General features: G+C 37.2%; 1 protein-coding gene across 4 annotated transcripts in view; it reads left to right on the top strand.

Moving 5' to 3' along the window:
• G3BP2 (G3BP stress granule assembly factor 2) overlaps positions 1-18,551 on the top strand; it is a 30,606-nt gene extending 12,055 nt beyond the window's left edge. For 2 of the 4 annotated variants that reach the window (XM_021938510.2, XM_021938511.2), the window contains exons 3-12: positions 3,031-3,112; positions 3,908-4,081; positions 4,638-4,728; positions 5,790-5,892; positions 6,401-6,581; positions 7,569-7,667; positions 12,597-12,699; positions 14,151-14,279; positions 14,839-14,957; positions 15,587-18,551. In XM_021938510.2, the coding sequence (XP_021794202.1) occupies positions 3,031-3,112; positions 3,908-4,081; positions 4,638-4,728; positions 5,790-5,892; positions 6,401-6,581; positions 7,569-7,667; positions 12,597-12,699; positions 14,151-14,279; positions 14,839-14,957; positions 15,587-15,859 (1,354 nt within the window). In that variant the 3' untranslated portion in view covers positions 15,860-18,551. The remainder of the gene's footprint in view (positions 1-3,030; positions 3,113-3,907; positions 4,082-4,637; positions 4,729-5,789; positions 5,893-6,400; positions 6,582-7,568; positions 7,668-12,596; positions 12,700-14,150; positions 14,280-14,838; positions 14,958-15,586) is intronic. The other 2 variants (XM_017958760.2, XM_021938512.2) reach the window with 2 other exon arrangements.
• The last annotated feature ends 5,651 nt before the right edge of the window (positions 18,552-24,202 follow it).

Below are 24,202 nucleotides of genomic sequence, written 5' to 3'. Positions count from 1 at the left end.
CTCTTGGCCTCAAGCGATCCTCCCAGCTTGCAGCTTGCCTTCCCAAAGCACTGGGATTACAGGCATGAGCCACCAAGCCCAACCTTTATTTCATTAAAAAAACCAAAAAAACAAAAAAAAAAGCCTTTGGGGGTGGGTGGTGGAGAACTATATAAAGTTTACACGAGACTGGACGCAGCGCCTCACACATGCAATCCCAACACTTTGGGAGGCCGAGGCAGGTGGATCACTTGAGGGTCAGGAGTTTGAGACCAGCCTGGCCAACATGGTGAAGCCCCGTCTCTACTGAAAATACGAAAGTTAGCTGGGCGTGGTGGCAGGCACCTGTAGTTCTAGCTACTCAGGAGGCTGAGTCGGGAGAATTGCTTGAACCTGGGAGGTGGAGGCTGCAGAGAGCGGAGATTGTGCCACTGCACTCCAGCCTGGGTGACAGAGTGAGGCTTCATCTCAAAAAAAAAAAAAACCATATCTTGGGTTTGACCGTTTGACCAACTAATGGGTTCCAATATGCAATTTGAAATCAGCAGCTTAAATCTTTTTTTTTAAAAGTTATCCCAAACAGTGTTGGGGAATGGATCAGTTAAATTATTATACTGTGAAAATTTGTATTTCTTCTAATCTGTAAAATAGTATTCCTTTGTAAAACAGCAGCAATAACCTTATTTACTGTTTTAACAAGAGGCAGACATCTGTAGGCTTGTTTTTTCCAGAGATCAAAGTGAAATTGATTTATATTGTGGGTAGTATTTAATTTTTGTTCTTGATGTATCTTAGCAAGTAGAAGATAGGTGAAACTCTTACAAGAGTTACACTTTGTAAGTATTGCAGAACACACTGGCCAAATGGGTTAAGGATAAATATATTACCACTTCCCGTGAGAAAGGCTGTTTAAAAGACTTAAATTCCTTTATCTGTAGGTCATCTTAATGAGCATTTCAGTAGCAATTTGTCTTGCTCTTTTGAACATACATGTAATCTGTTTTATTCAAGAAGGCATTTTTATATTTACTGTTTGCTAGACTCTAATTACTTTACATATGTATATTATCTCATGTATTCCTTATGACAGTCTTTTTTTTTTTTTTTTGAGACGGAGTCTCGCTCTGTCATCCAGGCTGGAGTGCAGTGGCTTGATCTCAGCTCACTGCAAGCTCCACCTCCTGGGTTCACGCCATTCTCCTGCCTCAGCTTCCCGAGTAGCTGGGACTACAGGCACCCGCCACCACGCCCGGCTAATTTTTTTATATTTTTAGTAGAGACGGGGTTTCACTGTGTTAACCGGGATGGTCTCGATCTCTTGACCTCGTGATCCGCCCGTCTCAGCTTCCCAACGTGCTGGGATTACAGGCATGAGCCACCGCGCCCAGCCTCCTTATGACAGTCTTAAAGTGAAGTTACTTTTATTAGCTCTTTATCTATTAGACAGTTGAGGTTAGTAATTCATCTAGGATCACTCAATAAGTAAACAAGCTAACCATAGCCAATATTCAGGCCCAGTTCTGAGTAGTGTCCCCAACCACTTTATTATAATGTAGTATATATAAAGTGTAACTAACATGTATCTTCCCCGCAAATAAATGTAAAATGAATAACTGTATGTCTTTCTCTAATTGTAAAAATAAAGATGTTTTTGATGACAGTGTATGTGAGGGAGTTTGGGGGAAGATATAGAATTAATAGGGCCCTTTGATATCTGAAATTTGGTCTTTTCATGATACAGGGTTTTTTGTTTTCTTTAGTGACCAAAAAAAAAAAAAAAAAATTAAAACAATAAGGCCCTACACCATCATGTTTAAACAGTAACAGACTTGTTTTAGACCTAGCTTATTTGACCAGTTTCTTTCTTAATGAAAATTCAAGTTGTTATAATTTTCTACTTGTGATAAGCAACACTAATACATATTCTGAAACATGCATTATTTGTGCACGTTGCTAGTTAGTTATTTTCTTAGATACTTTCCTGGAAGAATTAATGCATCAAAGAGATATGATCATTCTGAGACTTTTCATGTGTATACACACAGATACACACACAGCCAAACTGTTCTATAGGAAAGATGCCAGTAGTACATGAGAGAAAATAGTGTAAATTTAATAGTAAGAGTAGTGGCTAAAAGCATGGACTCTCAAGTTAGACTAGGTTCTTATCTTGGGTGCCCCACTTGATAGGTATATTACCTTAGGGGAGTTAATTTAACCTCTTCTGAACCGCAGCTTGTTTATTTAGATAATAGTACTTCATGAGATTGTTAAGAAAATTAAGTCAATCAGTACACATAATACACTGAAAACATTGCTTAGCATAAAGGAAGCTCTTACATGTTTTATTACTATAGGAGTTGCGTTTTCTTTGTGAAAAAATTAACTTCACGTCTTTGAGCTTAATTTAGAAAGATTCTAATTCTAATTGCTTTGGATAATGCCAATAAAAGACTAATTTATACATACTTAGGAACAGTACAAAAATATTAAAAAATTAGATGCTGAAGTAATTTTGGATTTTAGACTTTATCTCTGAATTGTTTCAGTTATTTTAAATCTAAACAGTTTAAGCCTTTAGAATTAGTAATCATTTGGAGATCTGAATATAGTATTAAACTGTGATTCCCAAACAAATCTAGATAGCTGAATTTTTGTATCTGAAGAGAAAAACAGGGTCGGTTACTATAGCATCTGTATTTAGAATGTACTAAATAGTCAAAAATATCCGATTTTTCCACTTAACAAAAAATATATGTGATAAGAATTAGATATGAATATCTAATGATTGTCTACGTACTGTGCCAGATAAACTAAGAGCATTCTATGTGCATTACTCATTTAATCCTTACAACGACCCTGTGTAGTAGTTCCTGTTCCTGTTTTATAACCAAGGAAACTGAACTTAAAGACCTTAAGTAATTTACCTGTCCAAGATTACACAACTAGTGACAGAGCCGGATCCGGAACCTAGTCTATGACACCAGAATTCTACTGCCTCTTAGGCTTCTCTTGACAATTCAGTGTTAATCATTAATTATGGTTTTGCAGGTTTTATGGCAGGAATTCTTCCTATGTTCATGGTGGAGTAGATGCTAGTGGAAAGCCCCAGGAAGCTGTTTATGGCCAAAATGTAAGTATCAATTTCATATATAGTTTAGAAATGTTGTGTTAAGACAGAGATTTTAAAAAATAGCCTTCTTATGTCCATGGATTTTTTTTTTCAATATGATTGTTATTGGTAACTGAAATTTATGTTTGACAGTAATTGTCAACATAAATTGTCAGTAGTTGTTCAGTTTGACAATAATTGTGAGACATGCTTTGAGTTCTTAAACATCATTTTTGTGTGGAACGTGGTGTTATACTGCGATGGCTACAAAGGAGAAAACAGTATGTTTTATCTCATTGATGTATTTTATATAGCAGATAGTTAAGACAGTGTATTAAGTTTATACAAATCTGAGCTAAACCCTATGCTATAGGAATGCGCAGAAACATATGTTTCCTATGACCTAACAGGGAAGGAAGACTTTGTGTAGAGGATGTGAGACTCTAAGATTTGGCCTTTCCAAATAAGGAATTACAAGTAGACAAAATATAGCATCAGCAAACACACAGTAAAATTATGTGTAAGTTCAAGGAGCAGACAACATATGAGAATGACTAAATACTTATTACAGAAAAGTGGGAGACAGCTGTATAAAGCCCAGATTACTGCACAATATCAGAGAGCTATTGTGATTTCTTCTTTAGGAGCATCAGTCTGGCAGTGATGCATAGCATGGTCAGTGGATTCAGTTCAGTCAGGAAGATTAAGTAGTGAATACTGTGGAGTTGTAAGGAAATCAATGAGGGCAGGTAATAGTATTGTGTAGGTAATGCAGTATTACAAGAGTTTATATTTTTCCCTCCCTCCCTAATAAAGGATATACACCACAAAGTGTTGTCTCTGAACTTCAGTGAATGTCATACTAAAATTCGTCATGTGGATGCTCATGCAACCTTGAGTGATGGAGTAGTTGTCCAGGTCATGGGTTTGCTGTCTAACAGTGGACAACCAGAAAGGAAGTTTATGCAAACCTTTGTTCTGGCTCCTGAAGTAAGTTTCTCATTTCATTTAGTTTTCATTTATATGGTTGAATTTGGCTGTTGCTAGTTGGTTTGAAGTGTCCAAGGGTTTCTAATAAATTTAGATTTGCATACTGCTATTTTTGAAGAACTTGTGTTTGACCTGTTGTTTGAGTGAGTGAGTGTGTGTGTGTGTGTACATATGCTTTGACTATTTGGAATTATAAGTCAAATACTGATATAAGCTTGTAAATGGATGATTAAGATTACATTAATACAAAAACTATATTGGTATATTTGAAAGGTTACATTTGAAAACAAAATAGAAAAGTTCTGTTGATTTCTTTTCTATTAAATAGCTGTTTCTTGAGTTCTAGGTTGGTGCAAAAGTAATGGCGAGTTTTACTGTTGTATTTTTTTGAGTGACCTTTTTATTTTATATAAACATCATAGCATGTTCAGCATTGGAAAATTATATTGAGTCCAGATTTCTAGTATTAAAATGAGAAATTGTATGCCATGTAATTTGCTCTTTTATATAATACCAGATTTCTGGGTATTTATGGAATAAATGTTGTTTCCTATAGGGATCTGTTCCAAATAAATTTTATGTTCACAATGATATGTTTCGTTATGAAGATGAAGTGTTTGGTGATTCTGAGCCTGAACTTGATGAAGGTGAGGTTACTTTGAAGATACGAAGATAGAAGGGTTCTGTTGGTACTCTTTATGGACTATTTTCTATAAGTATGACATTTATGGAAATTTGCTTCTTTATTGTAACTGAGTCAAACATCTTTTTTTGTGGTTTTGTTGTTGTCGTTGTTATAAAAAGATGTCCATTGTTTGAGATTATACAAAATTAGGATGTCAAGAAAAAAGGTTTCCCTCAGTCTCATCCTCTGTAGATAACCAAGTTTGGTACCTATTGGAGAAGGTTTTTGGATTCTATTCTTAGCAGCATGTATTTTTATAAATGTGGAATTACACTGACTTAAGCTTCCTTTTTTTTTAATGTAGTATGTCTTTGTTGGCTGTCTACGTTGTGGCTATGCCATAATTATTTAATTGATCTTCCATTAATGTACAGTGGTTAGTTTCTTTATCATTATTGCTCTATTAAATAGATGTGACGAAGGAAGCTAAATTGTGGCTTTAATATAATTTTTTTCCTTTTACGAAAATATATATATATTTTTTCTAATAGAGTACAACAAATATTAAACTTCATCCTTGCTCTCCAGTTTTTGAGAGAACAGAGGATACTGCAGTTGAATGCCTTTGTTAAAAAAACAAAAAAAAATTTTTGGGGGGTCGAGCAAGGTGGCTCACACCCAGAATCCCAGTGTTTTGGAAGGCCAAGGTGGGTGGATCACTTGAGACCAGGAGTTTGGGACCAGCCTGGCCAACACAGTGAAAACCCCATCTCTACTTAAAAAAAAAAAAAAAAAATTTAGCTGGGCGTGATAGTGCATACCTGTAACCCCAGCTACTCAAGAGGCTAAGGCCAGAGAATCGTTTGAACCCGGAAGGTGGAGGTTGCAGTGAGCCAAGATCATACCACTGCACTCCAGCCTGGGCAACAGAGCAAGACTCCATCTCAAAAAAAGAAAGAAAGAAAGAAAATTGTCAAATTTTCTTTTTTACTATCATACCACTTCCTTAAACATGTTAAAAGTATGTTCATTAGAAATTGTGAAGCCTCTTTAAAAAAGATGTGCTGTTTTATGTATTGTCAGAATCAGAAGATGAAGTAGAAGAGGAGCAAGAAGAAAGACAACCATCTCCTGAACCTGTACAAGAAAATGCTAACAGTGGTTACTATGAAGCTCACCCTGTGACGTAAGAATAGTATTTGCAAGGTTAAATTTGGTCTGAACTATGTCAGCAAGGTGGTTTTTGTTCCTAGAATTATTGTTGGAAGTAAATTCTCGGTAAAGTCACCTATTAGGTCAGTATTTGAGTACCTATTGTATATATGCAAATTTGGAAAGAATTGTTTTATTTAATCCAAAAATTGAACATGCCTTGCACCAAAATAGTGGTTCCTTACTGATAATGTGGAGTGTTTAAGACAACACAGAGTAAGCATTTTATTTTTATAAAAGATAGGTTTATAGTTAGCATTAAACATTCTTAGTAATTCAGTTTTAAAATGGTGGGGTTAAAGAACTGCTACTTGAGAGTATTATTCCTTCTGTTTTATAGTTCTTTTTGGAATTTTGCTTTGAATACTTTGTAGATCTAGAACAGGTTATTGGCATATAACTAGTTACACCTATTGGATTAGAGAGAAATTGAATTTTGTCTTGAACTCCCACTAAAAAGTGAACTAAATATTTTATTGTAGTAATGGCATAGAGGAGCCTTTGGAAGAATCCTCTCATGAACCTGAACCTGAGCCAGAATCTGAAACAAAGACTGAAGAGCTGAAACCACAAGTGGAGGAGAAGAACTTAGAAGAATTAGAGGAGAAATCTACTACTCCTCCTCCGGCAGAACCTGTTTCTCTGCCACAAGAACCACCAAAGGTTAGATCAAAGAACTCTTTAGACTTACAACATCACATGTTCAAATTTGGTGCTGTTAATGAAGTATGACCTTTCTCTATTATGTTAAATTGTTTAGTAAATTACTTTATGTATATGAAAGAAGCTGTGGGGTTTTTTTTTGTTATCTGAGAAAATGTTATTGTTTCCCTGCCCCGCAAAATACCCCTCTAAGACTGAAATTTATAACTTAAGATGAATCCTTGTGTGTATGCATTGTTTAGTAACTTAAATGAAATTATTTGGATCCATGTATAGAGCTGTCAGTTGTTCTTTCATTCTGTATTAAATTCTCTGAGCACAGATGCACCAGGAATCATGCAGTTTCCCAACTTAAACAAGTTGGTCTGTAATTAAAAGAAGAGATACCTGTTGTTTGTGGTTTAAATGGGATCAGTTTCCTTTCTACACCAATTAAACTATCTTGGAAAGATGAGTGACATCCTTAGTGTATCATGTAAGCCTACCTGAAACTTCTTTTATCTTTCTTCAAAGCCAAAGGTTAAAGTATATTTGGGTAGTGATAGGAGGAGATTCTTTGTTCAATTTGTGAATGTCAGAGTTTCCAGCTAATACTCTCTTCTTTCCTATCCTTCCCTCTCCCCTTAACACCATCACACACCCTATCTTACCCCAAAGGGGAAATAAATTGTTTCTGTTAGGTTCGGGCTTTTCTAGCATGTTTGTTAGTGGTTTTGTTTGCCACTTGCTCATCTACTTAGAGTACGTAGGAACTTGCTTGTGGTTTTATTTAGTAGTCAGACAAAACAGTTACAAATAAGCTTGCATAATGAGATTTTGAAAGCTGGCACATAGACTGGCATGTGTCTGTGTGCCTTTCTTTTAGGAGTCTTCCAATATAGAGCAATAGTTTAGAAATGAAAAGAAAATATATATTTGGAAGTTTCCCTATAGGAATGTTGGTGGTTTTCCATGATTAGTAGTCTAGGTTTGTTGCATTTCCTGCAGGCTTTCTCCTGGGCTTCAGTGACCAGTAAAAACCTGCCTCCTAGTGGTACTGTTTCTTCCTCTGGAATTCCACCCCATGTTAAAGCACCAGTCTCACAGGTAACCAATCTGTGAACACATTGGATTGTATCCTTGTTACATTGCCAAATGCTTATTTTTTAAGTACTTTTAAAAATGAGTCAATCAGAAATTATGGATTAAATATACAAAAAACTTGTATTGTATGTCAGTGCACCCACTTTAAATGTCAGATCTCCATTCATCATCTACATAGGTGGTATTTGGGGTTTGGGTGTGTGAAATACAGATTAAGTTGGTTTTTACCAATATATAATATTGTCATTTAAAAGGCTTCTTAAAATAACAAAAAGAATGTTCCTTTTTCAAAAGCTTCAAATTCTATTTAGCAAAAATATTTTAGGTAAGAAATTTGGAGAGGCACAAAGTAGTGTGGCGTAATAAAGAATCGTTTTTTTTTTTTTTTTAACAAACAAAAAAAACCAGGAAACTTTTTAACATACGCTGCCTAAGCTCTCGCTGTGTAAGTGGTTCACACCACTTAATTGAAGCCTGTACCAACTTATGACTGTAGTGTTCACCTTAACTGATCATTCTAGTATTCTGCTTTTTGTCTGTTTGTCATCTTACCCATTTCAGAGCTTTCAAAAATGTGAAAATAAGACACTGCCTACCTAAGAAGTTTGTTAGATTTAGTTTAGAATGAACTAAATTATAATTAAGTTTATCAGCATATAAAGGGTGTCCAGTTTTTTCCCTACATTTTGCATTAAACTTCATTCCACTAGAAAATTTATGTTTAAAATGTTAGTGTATAAATATATCTTTTATACATTCTAAACAGTGAAATTTTGAGGTTTTAAAAGTAATTTTTGGTGGTTCTGGTGTGGGGACAGGTAATCAGCTACATAAAAGTAGAATACGCCCATGATACCTTTTTTTTTTTTTTTTTTCCATTTGGATATTCAGGAAATACATGGTTACCCTTATGTAAGATGGTCACCCAGAGTTCCATCTTAACAGAGGAAATTAGTTTGTGCAGTATTGTTTGTGCTTTTCAACCCATCCGAAGACCCAATAAATGACTTTTGGCCCTTCTTTTGGAATCTTCATTTCCTGTCAGATTTGGATTTGGAACCTTTGGATTATTTTATTTCAGAGAATTTAAACAGTTAAAAGTTAAAATAGCTTGTGCTTATGCCTTTGATATGTGCCAAGCATTGTGTGAAGCACTTTTTATTCATTCTCAGTGAATTCTCACAACCACCTGTGGGTACTATTATTTCTATTTTAGAGACAGAAAAATTGAGGTCTAGAGTAACTCACAGACATTTATGTACATAGTATGGGTGGGCTTTGAAGTCATGCAGTTGGACACGAGTCCATATGTGGCTCATGTAAATGTTTATTTTTTTGAGACAGGGTCTCGCTCTGTCGTCTAGGCTGGAGTGCACTGGCAGTGGCAGTGGCGCTCTCAGCTCACTGCAACCTCCACCTGCCCAGCTCAAGTGATTCTCCTGCTTCAGCCTCCCGAATAGCTGGGATTATAGGTGCCCGCCACCACGTCTGGCTAATTTTTGTATTTTTAGTAGAGACGGGGTTTCGCTGTGTAGGCCAGGCTGGTCTCAAACTCCTGACGTCAAGTGATCCACCAGCGTTGGCCTGCCAAAGGGCGGGGATTACAGGTGTGAGCCACTGCGCCCAGCCTCCTGTAGACTTTATGCAGTTCTCCAGCACCTTGGTGTGGAGAGTTGTGTATCTTATCTGTATTTACATCAAAGAGGACTCTAAGACATGCCTGATTAAATCTTAGCCTCTTGCCCAGAAAAATACCTTCATATTTATCTTAAGTAATTTTCCTTAAGTGTATGTTTTTGAAGTTAGTCTTCAAGGTGTAGGAAATGAAGTTGTATTTCCTATGCCACCCCTTTAATAAAACAAAAATTTTAAATGTTTAGAATTTAAACTTTAAAAGAACTTCTAATCTCTTTAGGCTATACTTGAAGTGGATTCATGATATTTCTACTTGATTTAATACTCCTTCAATTTTAGTTTGTTGCTTGTGTGTAGTATTTGTTTCCTTGTACTTTGAACATAGATTATTGATAAAAGGAAATTAATTCCAGGGTATTGGTAGGCATTAACTTAGAAGTAGGTAAGTTAATTTCTTGAATAAAAGATTTTGTCTGGAAATTTACTAGCTCACCTAAAGAACTTATGTTTAATTGAAGGGCTTATTATTTGTGGTTATACCTGCTTTTATTGACTTGATTTGATGGTTCTGTACTTACTTGATATTCTGTTTGACCTTCATTTGTGGGTTTGTCATTTGATCATACTTTCTGGTTGCATGGAATTAATTTTAAGGCCCTCTACTGTGTGGCATATTGGCCATTTTATCTGTTCAGAACAACTAGTTTTAATCATGAAACTGGAGACCTGAAGAATTATAAGGATGCAGCTGGCTTAGTTAACATGTGTCAATCAGTTACTGAAGGAGACAGTGTTAGCTTTTTGTTCTTGTATTTTTCTTAAATTGGCATCATCAAATATCTAATTACAGTCAGATTCCTAAATCAATGGCATGAATTATTTGTAAGATGTTGGAAATTATCAATATTTAACTTTATCTGCTTTTAATTTTCGTCCTTAAAGAATAAGGAAGAACTTTATTTTGCTACTTGTAGTTACTCGTGTTTTGATAATCCGTTCTGAAAAGAATTTAAATCAGTCAAGACCAGGGCCTCAAGTTCTTTGATAACATTTGGATTGGATGAGTCTAAGGTTTTTCTTAAATTTTGTAATAAAAGTACATTTATTATTTTTATTAATTGCCAGTAATACACTCTTTTTATTAAACTTTGACACAGTACATTTATTTTCTAATTCTGTTTACATTCATACTGAAGTATGCTTTTAGACCCCCTTAGTTGAAGTTTCTAAATAACTGCCTTTTCCAGCATCACATTTTGCATCAAATTACTGTATAGAATTAAACCCCAAATACAGATAGCAGTGGTCTCAGGGCTGTCACTTACATATCCTTGTCAGACATAGAACATTATCTTGCATGTTTTGGGTCAGAGAACTAAAAATGTAATTTAATTTAAATGAACCAATAGTTACTGAACATCTATGTCTAATAGCACTGTGCTTGGTTCTTTGGGTGATGTAAAAGTAAGTTAAGATATGGGCCTTGGGCACTGGTGTGCCTGTAGTCTCAGCTACTTGGGAGGCTGAGGCAGGAGGATCACTTGAGCCCAGGAATTTGAGGTTACAGTGAGCTATGATTGTGCCTCTGCACTCCAGCCTGGGCAATAGAGTAAGACTGTGTCTCTCTAAAAAAATAAAAGATACAGACCTTATAGGAGTAAATATATATAAATAACAACAATAAAACCTGGAGATAGTTAAAAATATTCATTTTGTAACTAGTAGAATTCTAGAATATGGTAAGCAACTTCATCTTGAGGGAAATAGGACATTGACATAGAGGAAAACAATTTAGGAAGAGGCAGGCAAACCTGGTTAAACTGTTAGCATAGGAGTTAATATTACTTTTGGTTACAGTGGCTGAAATCATTTACATTAAATTGTCATTTTTGAAAGAAGCATTTTGTGTCAAAATTTGTCCTTGTAAATTGCAATATCTGTTATATAAATGATTAAAGAGTTTGTGTCACTGCATAGACTGAGATCCTCAGAGATGACCACTTATTTATTTATTTATTTGTTTATTTTCTTTGAGAAGGAGTTTCACTCTTGTTGGCCAGGCTGGAGTGCAGTGGCGCGATCTTGGCTAACTGCAACCTCCACTTCCCGGGTTCAAGCGATTCTCCTGCCTCAGCCTCCCAAGTAGCTGGGAATACAGGTGCCTGCCACCACGCCCAGCTAATTTTTTGTATTTTTAGTAGAGACTGGGTTTCGCCATATTGGGCAGGCTGGTCTCAAACTCCTGACCTCAGGTGATCCGCCCGGCTTGGCCTTGTGCTGGGATTACAGGAAGATGACCATCTTTAAAGATGGGACTGAAATTACTAGCTTTCTGAGTTGAGAACATGTTCTCCATACTCTCTTGGGTGTTTTCAGCATCCTTTGTAGGTTCATATATTTGTCTCTCCTTGGACCATAAATATTTGGGTAGTAGAAGGTCTGAAGAGGTTGGGAATACTGAAAATGCTGTTGTCTTGAGGAAAAGGTAATAGCAGATGCCGATGTAATTTTGTTTTAAAAATAATTATATGTTTAATTCAGCAGTTGGCAGAAGCTTTTGGGAGGCACCTTAAATTGTCCTATTACTCCCAACCCCCCCTAGTTAAGGAAAATCGTTAGGGCCAATACTTCAAATGCATATTTTTCTCATAAGGAAGAACAGTAGGAAGCTAAAGGACTTTTAACTATTTGAGATGCTACATACAAGTTTCTATAAGTTTGTCATTTTTTTAATATGCATTTTAAACTTAAAGGTAGCAGTTTTAGGTGTTAGAGCAAGCTAATTTTTATACTTTGAACTATAAAAGTATTGATTTTAAGATTATGGGCAGAGATTTAGGCAGTACTACTGAGCACTGTTATATTTAAAGGATAGCAAACTAGATTTTTAGAAATTATGTGTTATGTATTCTTGTCTGAGATGAAGATAGCTTTTAATTTTGTTTATGTATTTACATGGAGTGGTTCATCTTGCATTTTTGTGATTTTTTTTTTTTTGGTAGCAATACCTTTTATGCTATTTCAGTGTTGATATAACTTTGAAAAAATGTGACTGTAAAAAGCAGCTTATTGTGAGTTACACAGCATTAAGTGGGAAAACAAAAGCTACCTACAGTCCTAGATTGGTACAGAATATCTTGATAAAAATTTATTTTTCTCATACATAGGACACTATGTTAAAAACATTCTAAACTTAAAACTGCTGTTTTGTCTGCTAGTGACTTGTTGTTAGTTGCTTTGGTTGGTTTTTCTCCTGTGGAGTGTTTTTTATAATGTTTTTTTTTCTTTATATTTTAGCCAAGAGTTGAAGCTAAACCAGAAGTTCAGTCTCAGCCACCTCGTGTGCGTGAACAACGACCTAGAGAACGACCTGGTTTTCCTCCTAGAGGACCAAGACCAGGTGAGTCAGCTCTTTTATAGCCTTTAGCATTTAACATTTGTAAGGTTGGAAAACACTGAATTTAAAAAAACCAAGAAACTATGATGTGTTCTATACACAGACCCATATAGTCTCAAATTGCTTAAAGATGTGATGTGAGCAATCCACTAAAATAGTGTCTGGGGCCGAATAACCAATTTTTAGGGAGGATTGGTTGACATGCCATGGTGACATATTTTGAAGGTGTAAAAGACGTTAACAAGTCTTTTTTTTTTTTTTTGAGACGGAGTTTCACTCTTTGTTGCCCAGGCTGGAGTGCAATGGCACCATCTCGGCTCACTGCAACGTCTGCCTCCCAGGTTCAAGCGATTCTCCTTTCTCAGCCTCCCTAGTAGCTGGGAATATAGGCATGTGCCACCAGGCCCAGCTAATTTTGTATTTTTAGTAGAGACGGGGTTTCTCCATGTTTTTGGTCAGGCTGGTCTCGAACTCCCGACCTCAGGTTATCCACCCGCCTCGGCCTCCCAAAGTGCTGGGATTACAGGCGTGAGCCACTGCGCCTGGCCTAGTCACTGGTTTTAAGAGTTCAAAACCAAGTTGCCAATAACCTACTGTCTCAGCACTCTTATCTCTTCACAGATAAACAATAAGCACATTTTGATTCTTAGGTATTAAGTTGCCATGATTTTTGACTTGTTTACATTGTTAGCTATACATGTAATACCTTTATTTGAACTCAGTAAGAATGTTTAGATTGCTTTGGGGAGGAGATGGGAGAGATGGAGATAGTTTATATCACATTTACAATGTTAATTTTTTTTTAAAGTGATACGTTACTGAACTAGAAGTCCTAAATTTGTCACTGATTAAACTTAGGATCTGGAGTGAGACCCTTAAATTCTGAGCTGCTTTTATGTCAAATACTACACAAATTATTCTTGTATTGCCTATTTTCCTCACTGTGTTCCTCGTGTTATTGGGAGAATCATAAGATTTTATGTGTATATATATACATATACACTAATATGTATAGACTACATAAATGTGATAATTGCTGTTAAAATTTACTGATTTGCTGTAATGTCATACAGCCAAAGAATTTTGAATTTCAAAAGACTAAGCAAATATTTAGTAGAGCTGTACCTCACTGTCTGAAATCTGCTTGGTTCCTGGGTGATGGCAACAGTTTGGTTAAGGAGGAATACCTGTACTGGTATTTGATTTTTGTATAATCCAGTAGATCTAGAAGAAGCTATTTTAGCAACCTAGTCATTGTCCTCACTTTACATTTTAGTGTCATGCTGTTTTCTAACCTACTAGTAATAAGTAGTTTTGCCTCTTTTTCAAGAAGCTCACCAACTCTTATTAAACTAAAACAGGAATATCAATATTAAGTGATTTTTACATTCATTCTGTTGAAGTAGTTTTTATTATATTGTAAATTTTAATATCTGCTCTATTTCTGTTCTCAGGCAGAGGAGATATGGAACAGAATGACTCTGACAACCGTAGAATAATTCGCTATCCAGATAGTCATCAACTTTTTGTTGGTAACTTGCCACATGATATTGATGAAAATGAACTAAAAGAATTCTTCATGAGTAAGTGATTTATTTTGCTGTAGAAGTTTTTAAATTATTTTAAATTAGAGGCATATGGAGCTTTTTAAATGACTATTTTTAAAAAATGTTTCTCTGTTTATACTGTGTCCAGCTGCCAGACTCACCTTAATTGTGCAGAAGGGAGTAGACTATCTCAGATGTTTCTCAGTGACTGCTTAGTGTTGATTTCACCTGGCTCGACAGTGTTTAGAAGAAACAGCTGGATAAATCAGTCATAAATTCAGAGATAAAGAATTCATTTGGCAAACGGGTCAATATATTAGGAGAAAACACATTGTCTTTCCAGAGTTATATAGTTTACTTATGAAAGGACTAACAAAGATGCAGAAAGGTAACACAACAGGCAGGCAGGCTACTTGGTATCTTAGGTGATTGCCTGCTTCAGTAAATGTAGGGTGGCTATCACTGTGTGTAGAAGCTTGCAAGTTTTATTTTAAAATGGATCAGGGAGATTAAGATTATTCATCCTGAACAGTTTGAGCCATCAAGGTATTCTGTTAAAAATATTTAATCCTTGATGTAATGTATATTTTCACAGGTTTTGGAAACGTTGTGGAACTTCGCATCAATACCAAGGGTGTTGGGGGAAAGCTTCCAAATTTTGGTTTTGTGGTTTTTGATGACTCTGAACCAGTTCAGAGAATCTTAATTGCAAAAGTAAGTGATTTAAAGGGCATAATTCAAGACTTTATTATTTCGTTGTATATATTAATTTGGGGTATTTAAAAACCATAGAAAATCTTTTAATAATAAAGCTAAAGATAGTTATTAAATGGTATTTATGCAAAGAATAAAGATTTGTTAGCAGTTTGTGGATCATTTTCAATTTTGTTACTTGCTTTGCTGAAGAAGGTGGGAAAGATTGCATGTTAAGAATTTTGGCTGGGTATAGCGACTCACACTTGTAATCCCAGCACTTTGGGAGGTTAAGGCAGGAGGATTGCTTGAGCTCAGGAGAGTTCAAGACCAGCCTGGGCAACAGTGAGACATTGTCTTTACAAAAAAAGAAAAATAGTCGGCCATGGTGGTGGACACCTATAATCCCAGCTACTCAGGAGGCTGAGGTGGGAGGATCACTTGAGCCCGGGATGTCAAGGCTGCAGTGAGCCATGCTTGTGCCACTGGCTGTCACCAGCCTGGGTGACAGCTGAGACCCTGTCTCTGGGGGCGGGGGGCTTATAAAAGTGTTTTGTTCCTTATGCTTATCTAACTTACCTGTTCAGAGTAATACATTTCTACTGCTGTCTAACCTGCCCATGTAAATATTTTTCTCTTCTTTTATAAAGCCAATTATGTTTCGAGGGGAAGTACGTTTAAATGTTGAAGAGAAAAAAACAAGAGCTGCAAGAGAGCGAGAAACCAGAGGTGGTGGTGATGATCGCAGGGATATTAGGCGCAATGATCGAGGTCCTGGTGGTCCACGTGGAATTGTGGGTGGTGGAATGATGCGTGATCGTGATGGAAGAGGACCTCCTCCAAGGGGTGGCATGGCACAGAAACTTGGCTCTGGAAGAGGAACCGGGCAAATGGAAGGCCGCTTCACAGGACAGCGTCGCTGAAGCTCCACTGTTGGCAAAGTCTTGGCAGTGGTACATTATTCATCGTGTTTGCATTCTTGTTAATTTTTTTTTGGCTTTGGAATGTGACACAGCCTTTTTGATCATTTCTTTGATGTGAAAAGCATCTTTTGGTTATCAGTTAAATTGAGGTGGACATTATTTCCCCAATTTTACAACAGGATTCACATTGTTAATTTATAAATCTAGACTTGGAGAATTAAGGACTGAGAAATGACCATATCTTAAACTATCTACGACAAAGTGAACTTAAAAGGACATGCCCACTGAATTCAGGTCCTTTGAGTCAAAAAAAAATCTTCTGCTGCACATTTTGTTTAAGTGTTACTGTTTCTGCCTGTTAATGTTGGGAACACAAATAGTGCAATTTGTGCAATTGGAGAATCTTGCCTTTTTTCTTGGCTCCCCCCAAAAATACAAACCAACAGAAACTTGTTATGCACTCATCAAAATGTACTAATGGGTACTCTGAACTCATTAACATTGACATCTGCAACAGGAGGCAACAGGGAAAAAAATCTTTCATCTTCTTTTCCGGTAGAGAATAGTTTGTGAAATGATGAGGGCATTTTATCTGCTTGCTGTGACCAGCGTGTGTACACATAAACCTTAACAAGACTACAAGTATATTCCAGAAGGAAGTCATTTTAGTTATGAACTAAATAACAAAAATTAGAACTTCAAATGCGATGGTCTTGACTATTAGACCAGATTTAGTAGCTCCATATCTAAGATTTTTCTACCTGCCCCTCTTCAGTACAGGGATGGCTGGCTGCTCAACACACTCCTCCTCCCCTTTTTTCCTTTCTTTAAGCTGTGTACAGTGAAAATTGTCTTTACTGTATTTTTGTTCTCTGGTAATGTAATAAGCATGATGGTGCCTTCTATTAATACATCATTCCAGTCTTGCTGGTAATTTTGTACAGTGTAGTGTATGAATTGCTGTGCTGCAAAGCCAAACAGCTGCAAAATGTTGGAAAATCATCGAAATGTATAAAAATTGCAGTATCTTTAAAATCAGTAAAATGGACTAGCATATTATTTATCTTGTTCTTCAGTTAACAACTTTGTGTTATCTGTGGGAGGGAGGGAGTCTTGTGTGTTTGTGGGGAGAGGGAAGGAGGAAGTCAGTTATTTGAGTAAGTCTCTAGTTGACTTTTCTCTTAGCTCGAATGTGGACCTTGAAACGTATCACTTCAGGGCTTGGAAAAGTCAGTCAACTTGACGTACATTTTTAGTGACATTTTAAAAGCAGTCAGATTCCATAAATGGCAAGTAAGCCTGAAGTGAGGATACTGCAATTTTCGGAGAAAAGAACAGCAGCTCTTTAAGTGTTTGCATTTTCTATTTGGGGGGCAGGGAACTGTCATTCATTTTGCACAATTCTTGAACTGATGTCAGCACCCGAGTGGCTCCTGAATTTAAGTCTGGGACGACATCTTTTATTTTTACATGAATCTTTAAACAATTCTGTGAGCAGAGTTTGTAGCTGCTGGATTATTGTCTGTCTTTATAGCAAGTTCCAGTAAACCACAAGTATGGCAAAGCTTATCCAATTTTGTGCTTGGAGCAATCAGTACATACCAGTTTCTGATGTTTCAGGCAGGAGTGGGGTAAATAAGTGTGACCACTTAAAGCTGCTCGTTAGCATGGAAGACTTCTCCATTCTATCTTTGTAAAACAGACAGGATATGCACTTGACATAGTAGCAAATTGGTTCTGAATTAGGCAACTGTTTGCTATTTAGTAAACTAGCAAATGATACCTGTATTTTGTTTTTCATGTACTGGGCAATATGAGTAAAATCTGTCCCTTTTTCTCCCTTTGAAAGAGGTCTTCCATGTTTGAGGGAAAGTCTTGCACTATTGCATATATTTTGGGGACACAGATTTTCATAGTTTCCATTTTTGGGGGGTTTAAGGATTTTTTTTTTTTTTTTTTCTGTTTGAAACAGTTTTATACTTTCTGATGTATAGTACTTGAAGTTCTTACCAGAAAATTACTTTGGAGTTTTGAAGCCTTTATTAATACTACTTTTAAAGAAGCAGTTGTTTTATTGTCATTGTTTTTTTTTTCCCCAAGCATATTTTCTTCTATTTCTGTTTATATATATATATACACACACACACATATATATACATGTATATATATGTACATATATATAATTTCCAATTCAGGATATTGCCCTGCCATCCATGAAAACTGTTCTGGCACCAAAAGTAATGACAAATGTTAAGTGTAATAATAGAAAAGTAGAGCAAAGAGCCATTCAGCTTCAGTCTTTACGTACCATGAATAAAACATTAAAACATCATATGGAGAAGTTTACATGGTGATTGTTCACCTGCAGTACTGTGGACTTTCAACATTTTGTCCTCTTTTCAGTGAAACAGAGTAAAAATATTCATCTACCATTACTGTTATTTGCTGATTTTGTTTTATTTTTTGATGGTAATATTCTATCCTTATGACACTATTGCAACCAAATTGGCTTTACCATCTTGGCTTTAGTAGGTATAGAAAACAATGGATTACCATCTTTATTGCTGTAATGTGTTAAGCATTATATGCTAGTAGAATCTAGTTTAATTGTTTCAGGTGGAAAATATTCTTTGAGTTTCCATATTGAATGTGTTTGGACTAAACAAACAATAAACTACTGATGTCTGCAGCATTTATCTATGTCCCTAATTTAATCTATAGTTTTTATTGTTCCCAAATGTTTTCTCCCAGTTGCATTTCATACAAACTAAGTGGAAATAATAAGCAGTTGGGTTTTAGAACAATTTCTTATATGTGAAATTTGATATATAAAAAAGGTAAAACATTTAAGTAACACTTGACTATTCTAAGAGATCTATCCCAATCCAGTTAGACAGCTGGTATACATGTTGAATGTTAGAATGATAAGTAGTAAGAATGATGAGAATGATCTAAAGCAGATTACAACCTTGGATTTTCTAAAGTATTTCTGCCTTGCATCTTACAAGAAAGGAGAAAGGAAGGGATGAGCAGATTGAATTTATCAAGCTCTACAAAAATATTGATGTAATCATTAGCCATATATAGTCATGCTTTCAATGAAAAATGAGGTCCTAAGGCATGTGTAATTTCAGAACTTGAACCTTTTCCTTCCTAAAGGGGATGATGTTGTTGAATTTTATCTACTATTAATAACACTTTAAGATTTCTAAATCAGTATTTGCAAACGTACTGGGAAGAAACCAGAATAACCATTGCTTCATCTTAGGGGGAAGGAAGACTTAAACCTTTTGTAAACTGACTTCTAATTATAATGTAATAATTTATCTAACTCTGGCTATGGAAAAACATTTTTTAAAGGGGATAAAATGTATATCCCACACTGCTGAAAATAGGTTCAAATTTGAAAGAGCAAATTAGTACTTGGTCCTGGGAATTTCTATGGAACAACATATTTGAAAACAGCCACTCAAGAAGTTGAGTTGCTCATCATAATTTATATTTTAGCTACAGATCAATAGAGACCCTTGAATTTTTTTTTTTTTTTTAGTTTTATGTTTATAAGACTTCCTAGTTAGAAGACTATTTTGATCAGTTTGATGCCAGTGCTCTCATGTAAAATTACTGGATAAACAATTTAAGTCATGAAAGAAATTTGTGATTTAAGTACATTCACATAGAAAATAATTTGCACATTATTCCTAAAGAAGTCTCTGGCAGTTTTTGATAAGGACTGAAGTCTAATCTGTTTATGTAGTACATGTACTCATTATGTTTCACATGCTTCAGAAATATAAGAAGTCTAGAATATATGAAATTTTTCAGAAGTCTTTTTAGCATTATCAAATGTTGGGCAAAATACTGTAAGTGCAGATTCAGAAATACGCATTAACAGAAACATTACTAGCCTTCTGTTAATTACCAAATTAACTGATCTTTGTCTTTGACCTCTAAAGTTTTGGTTTTTTTTGTTATTTTTTGAGACGGAGTGTTGCTCTGTCACCCCAGGCTGGAGTGCAGTGGCACGATCTCTACTCACTGCAACCTCCACCTCCCAGGTTCAAGCAATTCTCCTGCCTCAGCCTCCCAGGTAGCTGGGACTACAGGCATCTGCCACCACACCAGGCTAAGTTTTTGTGTTTTAAGTAGAGACAGGGTTTCACCGTGTTAGCCAGGATGGTCTCGATCTCCTGACCTCGTGATCCACGCCCCTCAGCCTCCCAAAGTGCTGGGATTATGGGGCATGAGCCACCGCACCCAGCTGACCTCTAAAAGTTTGATAAAGCTGGTTGCCTCCTTGAAATGCATTCACTTTTGTGACACTAATATTCCTGTAACTGCTCCTGTTTTTTGTTGCTGTCGTTGAGACAGAGTCTCACTCTTACTGCCCAGGCTGGAGTGCAGTGACTTGCTTTCAGCTCAGCACAACCTCCGCCTCCCGGGTTCAAGTGATTCTCCTGCCCCAACCTCCCCAGTGGCTGGGATTACAGGCGCCTGCTACTACACCCAGCTAATTTGGTATTTTTAGCGGAGATGGGGTTTCACCATGTTGACCAGGCTGATCTCGAACTCCGAACCTCACATGATCCACCCGCCTGGGCCTCCCAAAGTGCTGGGATTATAGGTGTGAGCCACCATGCCCGGCCTCACTGCTCCTGTTTTTCTATTGTCACCATACCCTACTAGTTTCTTCTGTCCCTTGTCTATTTTCCCCACAAAATTTCTCTGAGTTGTTTTATTTAGGCCAGGCACTACATTGGCTTCCATATATTATCTACTCAGTAAATTCCATATACTATATGATGATCAAGAGCAGAACTTTGGAGACAGCCTGGGCTTGGATGGCAGCTCCACCATTCAATGGTAAGCGTTTTTCTGTGCCTGTCTCCTCATTTGTGAAATGGGATGGGTGATTGTGAGAACTCACGGAGTTAACATGTAAAGCACTTAAAATGTCACTGGTGTTAGCTGTTTTTTTGTGTTTTGTTTTTTTGAGATGGAGTCTTGCTGTTGTTGCCCTAGGCTGGAGTGCAATAGCGCAATCTCGGCTCACTGCAACCTCTGCCTCCCAGATTCCAGCAATTCTCCTGCCACAGCCTCCCAAGTGGCTGAGATTACAGGTGCCTGCCACCACGCCCTGCTAATTTTTGTATTTTTAGTAGAGACAGGGTTTCACCATGTTCGCCAGGCTGGTCTTGAACTCCTGACCTCAGGTGATCCACCCACCTCGGCCTCCCAAAGTGCTGGGATTATAGGCGTGAGCCACCGCCCCTGGCCAGTGTTAGCTGTTATTGACTCAATTGCATTTCTGCTGTCTACCTACCCTGCATTCTAAACATGTCTTTTTAAATATCCTTTTGGCTAGTTCCCTTTTGATAATTCAAAATTGGTAAGTCCAAAACAATGTATTTTTTTTTCCCTATGCAACTTAACCTGTGAATACCTGGCTCTGTGATGATGAACATCTCTTTTTCTGATTTAATCAGCCTAGAAATGTTTGAAGTCTCATCTTTTCCATTCAATGCTTTGTCTCTCTCCTCCTTTATTGTCCATTTTCCCTGCCACAAGACTTGTTCATGTTATTCTAACTTCCACTGGCTCAGTTCATTCATTAGCCATTGAACTTCAAAATACCAAGCACTGTTCTAGGTACTACTAAGAAATGATTAGGCCAGGTGCGGTGGCTCACTCCTGTAATCCCAGCACTCCGGGAGGCCGAGGTGGGCAGATCACCTGAGGTCAGGAGTTTAAGACCATCCTGACCAACATCGTGAAACCCTGTCTCTACTAAGAATACAAAAAATTAACCAGGCATGGTGGCGCATGCCTGTAATCCCAGCTACTTGGGAGGCTGAGGCAGAAGAATTGCTTGAACCTGGAAGGCGGAGGTTGCAGTGAGCCGAGATTGCGCCGTTGCACTCCAGCCTGGGCAACAAGAGTGACACTCCATCTCAAAAAAGGAAAAAAAAGAAAAAAGAAATGATTAAATAAGATTCCCACTCAAGTTAAAAAGGCCCCTGAAGAAGCCCTATGGGGAAATTGAGTAGGTGCCTATTTAGAAGAATAGCTAGGAGTCAGACAGTAAAGAGTCTAGTTGGCCTAACAGAGGTTGGTCTTTATCCCTATCAACTGCAATGGGGAAGTTGGTGATTTTTGGCAGATAGGTAGGTGCAGGGGGAAGGTAATTAGTGACAGGATTTCTATTTTGAAATGTCTCTTGCTACAGAGTAAACAAATTGAAGGAGTTCGATAGTGATGTATTGGAGTAAACCAGGTAAAGGGATTTTGCAATATTTCAGTCAAGAGCTATTATAGCTTAGACTAGAGTGGCAGTGCTAGAAATCTAAAGTTGATGCATTTGGAATATTTGAAGGTAACATGCCCAGGTCTTGGTGAGAAAAAGGGTAGTATCAAAGAATCTCAAGTTCCTCACTTGAATAATTGGAGAAATAAAATGTGAAGGATAGGAACACAAGAGGGGGAAAAAAATCTTTAAAGGAGGGACAGGAGTGCTAGAGAAATGCTTTATGGGATTTTGATGTAAGACTTGAAAAGATCAGTCTAGCTAGGAGTGTTTCTTACTTCGTACATTGTGTTTGGCTCCCTTGACTTATGCCCTTTTTATTTTGAAAATAATACATGAAATATGTGTATTTTACCACAATTAAAAACAAATACATGCTGTGCACAGTATGGAAAATACAGATGATCCAAAATAATGAGCTCTCATGCAGCCCATACATGGTTCCTATGAATGACTTGGCGTATGTATTTTTTTCTTCAGATATTTCTGTTTTATATAGTTCATTGTTTTAGTGAAGACCAACCATTGAATAGTGTTTACTCTTTACTTTTTATTTATTTTTTTGAGACGGAGTTTCGCTCTTTGTTGCCCAGGCTGGAGTGCAATGGCGCGGTCTCGGCTCACTGCACCCTCCACCTCCTGGATTCAAGTGATTCTCCTGCCTCAGCCTCCTGAGTAGCTGGGATTACAGGCATGCACCACCACGCCCGGCTAATTTTGTATTTTTAGTGGAGACGGGGTTTCTCCATGTTGGTCAGCCTGGTCTCAAACTCCCGACCTCAGGTGATCGGCCCACCTCAGCCTCTCAAAGTGTTGGGATTACAGGCGTGAGCCACCGTGCCCAGCCTGAACAATGTTTATTAAGCACCTCAGTGCACTAGGACCTATTATTGATGTTAAGGATACATGAATGAATAGGCCATTGGTCTCCCAGAGAGTAGTTACTTGATAATGGAGAAGCAGTTGTAAATGTGATGTAGAACATTAAGATAATACAAAGCCTCTCAGTGGCAACTTGAGGCAGGTGTTCCCCAGTCACCCATTCTAGAGTTGACATTTAATGCAGGGACACACCACCAAAAGGACTAGCTAATGCAGTCTGTAAAACTGGAATAGCTTGGAGGGTAACTGGAAGAGGTTGGATGGAGTGAGTCAAGGAGTGGCAAAGTGGTAAGAGGTGAGGTAGAAGACAGAATTCTCTCAAGCTCGTAAGCCAGGGTAAGGAGTTTATTTGGATTTTTTTTCTAATTGCCTTAGGAAGCCATTAAAGAAGAAAGCATCAGAGTGATAAAATATGCTGTACTGAAAATAGGTGGTAAAATCACAAGAATGGAAGCAGAACTGGTAAGCTGTTATAGTCTAGGACTATTACATCTGAGGGAGAAATAGCATCTGATTTAAGCAAGCTAAGTCTACTTGTTTACAGCCAAAGATATGGAGGCTTAGGATACTATAGTATGAGACAGTTTGAATGATGAATTATCAAAGTGTCGATCTGCTTTAAAGGGTGACACAGGCTGGGTGTGGCGGCTCACACCTGTAATCTTAGCACATTGGGAGGCTGAAGCAGGAAGATCACTTGAGCACAGGAATTCAAGACCAGCCTGGGAAACATGGCAAGACCTGGTCTCCACAAAAAATAAATTAACCAAGCATGTTAGCACATGCCTGTAGTCTCAGCTACTAAGGGGCTGATGTGGGAGGATCGCTTGAGCCCAGGAGGTCAAGGCTGCAGTGAGCCATGTTCACACCACTTGCACTCCAGTCCGGAAAACAGTGAAATCCTGTCTCAAAAATAAACGGCTATAAAATCAACTTCAGAATGAGTCATTAAATTTTAGAAAAGGGGTTTTAAACACCAGGAATGTAAACTTTGAATGGAATGCATTTTTATCCTGGCTTTATTTTAGAAAATTGTAAACTCAGTCTCTACCACTAGCAGGCCTAAAATTAAGGATCCCTTAATCAGGAATTATATTGAGGAAGCACAGCATTAAGTAATAAGGCAGAGTGGGGACTTGGAACAGAAGTTAATAGAT

This window comes from Papio anubis, chromosome 3 (genome assembly GCF_008728515.1).
Source record: "Papio anubis isolate 15944 chromosome 3, Panubis1.0, whole genome shotgun sequence".
NCBI lineage: Eukaryota > Metazoa > Chordata > Mammalia > Primates > Cercopithecidae > Papio > Papio anubis.
Note: the sequence above shows the minus strand (reverse complement) of the source record. Positions and strands in the feature narration are given on the sequence as shown.